At 54.3% G+C, this 9818-nt stretch overlaps 1 protein-coding gene and 1 long non-coding RNA gene across 2 annotated transcripts; one reads left to right on the plus strand and one right to left on the minus strand.

Annotated features, from left to right (window-relative positions):
- Window positions 1–269: 269 nt before the first annotated feature.
- On the minus strand, window positions 270–3664 carry SOX21 (SRY-box transcription factor 21). Its single transcript, XM_088159822.1, has one exon. It carries the CDS (start codon window positions 3531–3533, stop codon window positions 2688–2690), a length of 846 nt encoding a protein of 281 aa, XP_088015948.1. The 5' UTR covers window positions 3534–3664; the 3' UTR covers window positions 270–2687.
- A 1653-nt stretch (window positions 3665–5317) lies between these two features.
- Window positions 5318–7629, plus strand: LOC148224862 (uncharacterized). The gene is made up of 2 exons (XR_015801562.1): window positions 5318–5551; window positions 6095–7629. It is a non-coding gene; the product is annotated as an uncharacterized LOC148224862 (long non-coding RNA).
- The last annotated feature ends 2189 nt before the right edge of the window (window positions 7630–9818 follow it).

A 9818-nucleotide genomic window follows, 5' to 3' on the forward strand; every position in this document is an offset into this window, starting at 1 on the left:
AGGAGGGGATAAGAAAAAATAATCTCTGAGATCGAACTGGAAGGAGCAGGGAGGTCACTAAGATTTAGGGCTGGGGTGACTTCCAGGGAAGCAGCAGGAAGTTCCGTGTTGAGAAGTGATGGGCTGCTACAAAAGGGAATGGCGGAGCTCTGAAAGGATTTAATTAACCGTGTCAGGGATAATTACCCCTGGACAGTCCAAATTAGTTTTGCATAATCGCTCAGAACCATATGAATTAACTTATAATATTGCAAAGCGTTGGGAGAATAACAAAAGCAGGATCGTTTTAATTAGTGAATCAGGGTCAAACGAACAGACTGTTCCGCAAATCTTCCAAACTTCACACTTTTTGAACGTAATTCCAAGGCGAGGGCTGATTTGGAAGACATTTACTCAGGAGCTATTGTTATTGCCACAATTAAGAGTGCAATCAACCACTTTGGAGAAAAAACCGAAAATATATGCACTTCATACGTACACATACTGCATATACATGCACACACACATACAAAACGAGCCGGGGGTTTCCACCTCAGTGAGGGGACTGGGTCAGTTTTATTGCCTCTCGTTGTGAGATGTTCGCAATTCTCTTGCTGAAAGGACGGACTGTTTCATCCTGCTCCTGATTTCCTGCTGCATGCAAATATCCTTGCAGACCTTTACTGGATTTACCTTTGAAAATACCATTTTCAGGCACTGAAATGGGAAAAGCCGTTTAGAGGCAAAGAAGGGTGTTAAGTTTTAGTTAGCAATCAACGGGGAAGGCCCGCGAGAAATACTCCAGGTATAAAGCAGTATTATTGCTCAGATAGGTGAACAAATTACACGGGTTTAAATGGCGAAGCTCTTAGGCTAACCAGATAAAGTGGTCAGGCAACTTTCCACTCCAGTAACATGAAAACGTTACTGGAAACCGATGAAATGCTGTGAACGCTCTCAGTGTATTCAGTGAACTCTGTTCTGCTGGTCCATGAATGCTTTTTTTTTTTTTTTTAAAGATAATACAACAACTTAGGGATTTTTTTTATCTTCTTTCCTATTCACGATTAAAAATGTGATAAATCAGGTTTTTGGCTCTGAATAACAATGGCTTGATTTAGATTTCCTAGTAAATCTATTCAAAAGTGAAACAAAGACAGCCTTTAGAGGATACCTTACACCTCACCTGGACCAGGCACGTAAGGGCAATTCAGATAAAAATCTTGTTAGCAATTCAACAAGAAATAGAGGATTTTCTCTTTTCCCTGCTTCAGGCTTTATTTAAACTCTTTGTTCAAAAATGAACAGAGTGGTAGTCGGAATCTAATTTACAGATATAGTTTAGACGTCTAACTTTAAATTAGAAGATCACACAAGAAAACCATTTACACGTAAATGTTAAAACCATTACTTAATCTTTTTTTTCACTTTATATTACATAAAGCCAAAATGAAACTAAATACATGTTAGCCAGCTTCATTCACAAACATTAGTCAAAATATACACATTACAAAAGTAAACAAAAAAAAGAACTCTAAACCGATGAAAGATTTTTTTCTCTAAACTTTTTTCATTTTTTTAAACGCCATTTGCAATTGAATTGCAGTTGCTCTAAAATAAGCTAAACAGGTAGAGTACTCCAAAACACATATGAAACACTTCATGTTGGTGGGGGAGACGGGCTTTCTTTTAAATGAGAATACTCTTCTGTCAAAGCAAAGCTCTGTTTCAGTTCAGCTAAATAATAAATAGATAATTACCACTCAGACAAAAAAGTCTGATTTAACCTTAGACAATATTGCGATCCTTGAGCAGTCTCGCAATATTTTTATTCCCTTTGAAAGGCATTCCTTTTTTTTTTTTCTTTTTTTCAGGTTAAAACTGAATCGACTGTGGGCAAAGTAACTAACAGTTTTCCATCTGAGACCTAACATTTCCACAGAGATATACAAATTTACAGTCTGAAGGTGAGACTTAATTAGTGGAGAGGAGGGGGGAGACACACGGGGTCCGAGTCACGCGTCTTATCCTATGGAAATCATGACCCGCGCTTCTCAGCATCCCGTAGCAGCGGAGGGCAGAAACCCACGCGGGACAGGGTGCGGAGCGGGACCGGCAGCATCCCACACCGCCGACATCCTTCTTTGCGTGGATCCCACGAGGGACTACGAACCAAGGACAGAGCCACCCTGTCCTTTCCCGGGGCCGCACCTGGCCCTGCCGTGCCTTGCCGAGCCGGGGCCTCACTACCTCCCAGGCACCCTGGTCTCTCCTCTCGGTGCCGGGAGTGCTACAGCGGGACTGTTCTGAGTGAGCACCGCGCGGGGCGCGAGGAGCCAGGGAGGGGAAAGCCGGAGCCGGCGGATCGGGGTTACGCCCTGTGTCTGTCCCGAACACACACTTTAGGGGGCAGGACGGATAGGTTATTTTCTTTTTTTTTTTCCTTCTTTTTTTTTTTTTTTTTCTTTCCTCTTCTGTTTCAGCTGGGCTATCTGCACAGACCGCATGCAACACACACAAGCTCTACCCGGGGGAGCGGGCGGGGGACGCGCAACAGGTCGGCCACCGCGCCGGCGCTCCAGCATCGCCTGCCCCGGTCACCATCCGCGGCCCCGGCGGCAGCTCGTCCCGCTCCCCGTCCGCACGTATGCGCCGGCAGCCATCCAGGAGGGCACCGGAGCTCTGCGCGGGCATCCTCCGGCCGCGGGTCATAGGGCCGCGGCGTAGGCTGCGGGATAAGGGTCCAGCTGGGGCTTGCCCATGCCCGGCAGGAGGATGTAGGCCAGCGGCGGCTGCAGCCCCGGACCGGGCCAGGCGCTGCAGTTGCAGGGGATCATGTAGCCCGGGTTACCGGGCGACGGGTGCGAGTGCGTGTGCCCCCCGGCGGCCGCGGCGGCCGCGGCGGCGGCAGCGGCGGCCCCGTGGAAGGCGCCCGCCCCACCGGCGCCGGGGTAGCCCAACGAGGAGGCGTAGGGCAACCCAGAGCCCGAGGACGAGGAGGAGGATGAGATCTCGGCCATTTTGGAGCCCAGGTCCAGCAGGGAGTAGGGGCTGCTGGCGGCGGCCGCAGCGGCGGCGGCGGCAGCGGCGGCGGCCGACTGGGGGAAGAAGACGCGGGCGGCGGCAGCGGCGGCGGCGGCTGCCGCCTTCTCGGGGTTAGCCAGGAGCGACTCGGGCACCAGCCCGCCGGCCGCGCCAGCATGCAGCCCGCCCGCCTTCAGCCCGTGCGGGTGCTCGTGGTCTGCCACGCCGCCCAGCCCGTAGGGCACGGGGAAGGCGAACTTGTCCTTCTTGAGCAGCGTCTTGGGCTTCCGCCGCGGCCGGTATTTGTAGTCGGGGTGCTCCTTCATGTGCATGGCCCGCAGCCGCTTGGCCTCGTCGATGAAGGGCCGCTTCTCCGACTCGGTCAGCAGCTTCCACTCGGCGCCCAGGCGCTTGCTGATCTCTGAGTTGTGCATCTTGGGGTTCTCCTGGGCCATCTTCCGTCGCTGCGCCCGCGACCACACCATGAAGGCATTCATCGGCCTCTTGACGTGATCCACCGGCTTGGACATGGTGTCCCCCTGCCGCCCCGGCGAGCCGCCGCCCGCCCCGCACTGGCGGCCGCCTCCTCCGGGATTGTCTCCCGCCTCCTCCTCCTCCTCGCCCCCGCCGCGGTCCGCTCCTCCAAAAGCAATCTCGGCGGGTGCCCAGGCGCGGCGGCACCGACTCCCGCGGGTGCGGGGCGGCGGCACCCGGTGGCCCCGCTCCGGGCGCGGGGCGCTGCCGAGCGGCGGAGTCTCCCCGTCAGGGCGCCGCGGCGGGCGGCTCGGGCGGGACGGCCTCCGTTCCCCGCCTGGGCCTCGGAGCCTCTCTCCGCGCCACCGATCTCCGGTCCAGGGCTCTTCCTCGGAACACCCCGCAGGCGACAGCGGCCGGAGTCCAGACGGGACCGCAGAGAAGTCTCGACGGCGAGGGCAAGATCCGGCGGCAGGCGAGCGACACGGGGCGCGAGGGTCCTCGCTTGGCTGCGGACGCGATGCTGCTCGGCAATCTCCGGTGCGGCGGCAAGCCCTGGACGGGGCGGCGGTCAGAGTCCGCCCGGTGCCATCGCCGCCCGCGGAGCTCGGAAGGCAACCCGCCGCGGCGCGTTGCGGGGCCGGGCGGGACGGGGTCCACGACGGCTCGGGCGCTGCGGCTCGGGCCCCAGGGGGCGCGGGCCGCCCCGCTCACAGCCGCCCCGCTCCGCCCGGGGGGGCGCGGCGACCAGCCCGCTCCTCGCACATACTCGCCGGGCGCCTTTCTCAAGCGGCCGCCGGGCGCCGCGGGCCTCCTGGTTCGCGCCGCCGGACAAACTTCGCCAAGTTTCGGCGGGATACGGGGCGCTCCGCCTGCCGCGCGGCTCCCCCTTCTCCGGCGGCCGCCAGGTCTCTCTGGGTTTTCTTGGCCGCCGACTCGGAGGGGCGGCGGGCGGGCGGGAGCGGCGAGGGGCGGAGGGAGGAGGTGGTGGCGGAGGCGGGGAGGGGGGGGGGACACACCTAATTAAAATCCTCGGCGGTCCGCGCCCGCCGGGCCGCCGGCCGGGCCGTGAGGCGGGCGGCGGGGGCTCGCAGCCGGCGCGGCCGCCCCCTCCTCTCGCCCCGTCGGCGCGGCCCCAGGCAACGCGCGCGCCCCGCGTGCCCCCGCGCCGCGCGCCGCCCTATATGCCCGCACGCGGCCTGCGCGCCGCCGGCGGGGCGGGGGGCGGGGCCCCCGCCGGGAGGGGCGGGGTCGCCGATGGCCACGCCCCCTCGGCGGGCCCGGCAGCGCGGGGAGGGGTCGGCGCCGCGCATGCGGAGTGTTTCGGGTTGCTCGGGGCTTTCCCTGCCCAGGGCCGGTGCTGCGGGAGGGGAGAAGCTGCCCTGGAGAGCATCCCTGGGTGCGGGCAGCGGACACCCCCAAAAAAGCCCAGGCGTCTTTTCCTGGCCGCTCGGGACGCCGCTTCACGGTGCCCCCAGCCCGAGCTCTACGACCGTATTCTTCACCTCCTGTCAGTCAGGGTGAACTTGCTCGCCTTGTTTGTGCTTCGGCGGGTCGGTTTTGACTTACCCCTGTGGTATGTGGAAGCGCAGACTCCAATAAACCATTAACTCTTTCCCGTGCTGGCATCAGGCTAGGCTTTGCCCGGGACGGCTCCGCCGCCCTTTTAAGGAAAAGCCGGAACCGGGCTTCCCGAGTGCGATGCACGCGTGGGGCCACAGTCCCCCCGGGAGCGCCACCGACCCCCCTCCGGACGCGCCTCAGGGTCCGGCGGACGGCTGGGACATCGCGCGGGATCGCGGGGGGAGTGATGTCCGCTCGCCTCAGGGATTCCTTTGTCATGCCGCCCGCTGCCGTCTCGTCCGGGTTCCTCTCCGCGGAGCCCGCTCCATCCTCCGGCCAGTCTCGGTCCCTTGCTCCAGCCGCCCTCCAGCTCGGCTTCGCACCTTCCTTGCCGTTGCACCGGACCTCTGCCCGCCACCACCACCCGCAGCTGCTTCACTGGCAGGATGTTTGGAGAGAGTCCGAGCGCCGGCCTTCCACCGGAGGGTGGATCCCCGCTCTTTCCCCGACGGTGAGACCGCCTGGGTCCCGCGGCAGCCTGTCACGGCCAGAGTGCCCTATGAAATACCGAGCAGCTCCTCTAAACTGCGTCTTCTCCCGTTTCGTGTTTTACGACCCATATACTACTGCTTAAACGTAATTCTCTCAATCTCCGAAGCCACCGTGCCAACGCTTGACCTCCTACAATCCAGTTAGCCGTGAAAAAAAAAGTACCCGTCGGTTGTCAAAACGGAGAGATTAAGATATCTACCGGCGCTGGCTGGTGTACAGGGTTGGCGGGGAAATGGGGTTTCTCGAAAGTGAGTTCCCACCAAAATGGGCTAATCCCTGCGCAGGAAACTGCCCTGGAGGTCAGGTTATGACTCCATCGTCCAGCGCATTCGCCTTTTGGGATGAACAGATTTGGGATGAACAGACAGTATTATGTAACCCCCCCCCATCCCCGGCCCCGGTTTGTGTAGGGAAACTCTTTCCTCCATCTCTCTCGATAACATGTAGCGTTATTGTGTTTGACATTTAAGGACTCATCCCCTGCCTCTCTCTCTCCGCACAGATCGATTGCCGGTTTGATCGTCGTCCCTTCGCGCCATGCTGGCGGGATTGAGCCTGGATTAACTCAACTCCGGCGAAGGCAAGAGCGCGGTTCATACGCTCCCGGCAGCAGCCACGAGCAGGGTGAGAATCAGTAACATCTACTGGAGTGTGATCGGGGCGGAGAGGGAGAGCGGGGAGGGACAAGCAGCAGCGACTCACTGATGCCACCACCATTGCTCCCGAAGGGTCCCGGCCCCGCTCCCGCTAGCGCCCCCGGAGAGCAGAGGCTCACCCCACGGTGGGCTCAGTTCCAGCGAGGCTCTTTCCCTGCTCTTCCCTCCCATGCTGCTTCCCTCACGTCTCCCTCTCCTTGTGACCCGTGGATGCGAGAACAGGGTGCAGTGTAGAGGATGGCGATGGCCCTGTGTCGCGACAGAACCGCATGAAGCACTCAAGGCGGGCACATGGGTAAGCCCCCGTCTCACAGCTCCTACACAGATGAGTGCCCCCACCACGACCCCTGCCCGTGGGTCAATCCGTGGGTCCTGCCTCGCCAAGGCTGCTGCTGCCGCCGGGCTGCTGTTCTGGGGCTGCACGAGTGGCAAAGCAGGGTGCAGGCAGAGCGGGCACCTGGACCCGCGGAAAACAAGTGTGGAAGGGCCACGGGTGTCGGCACGGGGCTCGGGAATGTTCCTAGGGTCAGTGGTCACCATCTGTCTGAGAACAGCACAACCACCAACTCGCAGGTCCCCTCAGTGTCGCGTAAAGGTAAACTGGTCTTAAAAAGAAGCACTTGCAAGAATTCCAGCAGAGAAGATGCCTCAACTGTCTTCCAAAAATGTCACCATTTGCAAATTAATTACGTCATCTGCGCATGTTTCTGATTACGTTCAGTCCCCCAAATAGTGAAAAGGGTAATAGAATTTATTGGTCATAAATTATTGTACACTACACTTTCACAGGCTGAAATCAGTGAATGGCTCAGTACTGGCTCAAGTTTGTTTTTCTAGTCGCAAATGAAATACTTTATTCGAAGGTCTCTTTTCCAAAGAACTTTCCCCCTCCCCTCACCCGAGGTTTGCGGCAACCACTGACTACTAAAACAACCACCCGTGGTTATTTCAGCGATGCTGGTAGTTACAGGGAGTCTGCCTTTCCCTGGTAGTCTGCTTTCAAGACAGTTCCAAGTGATGGAAACTCTTATCAGTTCCTCTTGGAGCAAGGATGGACTCGTGTTAGGAAGGAGCAGAGGATCCCAGGTCTCCCCTGGTTTGAGGCTGTTCTCCCTGCGGGGATTTCCGCGGCCGCGGAGCGGAGCGGCTGCCTGCACAGCCCTCTCTCACACACACACAGCAAACGCAGAGACACAGACACTCTCTCGGAGAGCCTTCAAATCCCCGAACACAAAAAGGGAAGGCTTTATCGGAGTTTAGTTACTTATCTGGATTTTTGTTAAACCTCTGCTGTGATCTCCGCGTAGTTGTGCGAGTGTGTTAATTGTTCTGATAATGTGTTGTTATCGATACAATAACAATACAGTCGTGTATAATGTGATTTACTTGCCTTTGACCTGTCAATTCCTGACGCATGCAAATTCAAGGGCGCGATCTTTCCTTCTGCTACCGGAGGGAGGTGGAGGGGAGGGGTGATTGTGGGGGGGGAACAAAAGCCCGAGCAGATGCATTATCACACGGAGGCTAAACAAGACTTTCCAGAATTCAGCGCTGTACTCCATCAAGCAAGATGAGAGCGCTTTGCTTTAAAAAATATTAAAGGAGGGGTTAGACTATCTTCTCGATAACCGTGTGTTAATTCTTCTTACAGTAGATGTAACTACACTCCAAATGCTGTCCGATTTCTCACATTCTTACCAAACATCTAATCTCTCGTGGTTTTTAAAGCCGAGTTTAAAGTTAGTTTCCAGGAAGTAAGCTCATTTCCTCCTAATTTTTATTTGAGCCTAACAATCAGGTAGCGAATCAAAGAGATAAAAAGAAGTTGAAGAACGGTGGTTATCCCGATAGCGATCTCCTCCTCGCCGTGCCTCCCGATTGGAAAGCTGATTCACGGGCTCGGCAGTCCCAGAGCTCCCCTGCATTGGCAGAGCCACATCGCGTTTTCACGGCTCCCTTTGTGCACTGAAGCGTTTCCATCCAGCAACTTTGAAAGCTGACATTTTTCTTCGTGTAGGGTATCAGTCACCGATTCCACGTCACTTTCAGCTGTCCGAGGTTGCTGGGCAGGCTGGAATTTTAAGCACACCAACAGGTTGGCAGGCTGATCGTTCTGCTTGTATGGAGCTTGGCAGGTTTGTGAGCACTCCTAAGTGTTTTTTCTCTTGTGAAGTCCAGTACACCTGTAGCGAGAAAGGGAGTTTTACCCCGCGAGCTCTTTATTGTGCTTAATATGTTAAACTCATTCATTTGCTTTTACAGAGTGCTTCCAAATTCTCGGTATTATTATTTTTCAATAACATTCACTTATTATTAGAGCAGCTGGTAGCCCAAGCTCTAGTGAAGTGCCTGGCAAAGAATTCTATCATAAAACACTGGTTTCTAAGTTTATAGTTTCTAATTTGGCTGTGAAAGTGTGATTCTGGATGGAACTTGGCACTCAAATGCTCAGCTGGAGAGTAAACTTTTTATAATAAAAACATCGGTTCATTGGGTTTGCTCTTTTAAGTTATAAGAGAATTAACAAAGTTTTTACTCATTTGGGAAGCATAGAGAAGTCCTGTACTTTTTTGAAAATTAAATGTTATGATTTTGGTAAGGGCTGAATATGTTCTGTGACTTAACGTGTATTATTTAAAAAGCAAAACCTCATCTATGTCTCTGTGCTTCAGGACTGGAGTTGCTCTTGCAGGAGCACAGGACCTAGATCTCTCATAATCATTGATAGCAATTCTGATCAGAAGGTAGTGATGGGGTCCTTACTACTTTTAGAAGTAAAGAAAACTTTAAAATTCAGCCTATTCGAACTTGCTAAGAGACTACATAATGTTTATCTAATCTGCATGCACTCCATTTGTAAGGCAAGCTATTTTCATGTACTTTAATGAGTCAGTCTTTTTCTGCTTCTTAATTCTGTTAGCTGCCTGGGAAGAATGATCAGAGCCACAGCCAAAGAAGTCTTAGAACCAAAAAAAAAGATTATGTTGTGTGGTTACATGCTAGTCCCTGTCTGGGGAAGTGAAGGTGAGAATTAGTCTCCTGGCAGAGTTCCTGAACAAGCTTAGATGTTTCCAGAAAGGGCAGTTAAATACCTTTTCCAGCACAAGGAACTACTGAAAGCTCATCAAGTAATACAGATGTGTAAGCGTCCCCTGCTTTACGTGATGAAATCAGAGCTCATATGGATGGACACTGCTGTCTCTAGAGTCCAGGTTTCCCTGTTTAGGCAGTTGCCTATAACTTTTCTTCAAAGGCTGAGCAGTGCTCATGCTTCTTTTTTCCACAGAAATGGACCTAATCATTATGGTGTAACTGCCTTGTATAACTTTATAGTTTCCTGTTAGGAGAGGCGAGCTTTGATTTTTGGTGTCTTCTATAACAAGCTTCTTTTTATATATGATCTCTGAAGACTTTTACATTTAAATTCAATCAAAATTTTACAGTAACAACAATCATCTCGTTTCACTTCTTAGGTCTGTCCAGCAGTCATAGAGGATCTTTTTTCCTTGAATACATTTCAATGACCAGTCTAGCTTAGTTTGAGGTTGATTCTTGACCGTAAAACAAAAA

Source organism: Sturnus vulgaris, chromosome 2 (assembly GCF_052056855.1).
Source record: "Sturnus vulgaris isolate bStuVul1 chromosome 2, bStuVul1.hap1, whole genome shotgun sequence".
In the NCBI taxonomy this organism is placed as follows: Eukaryota; Metazoa; Chordata; class Aves; order Passeriformes; family Sturnidae; genus Sturnus; species Sturnus vulgaris.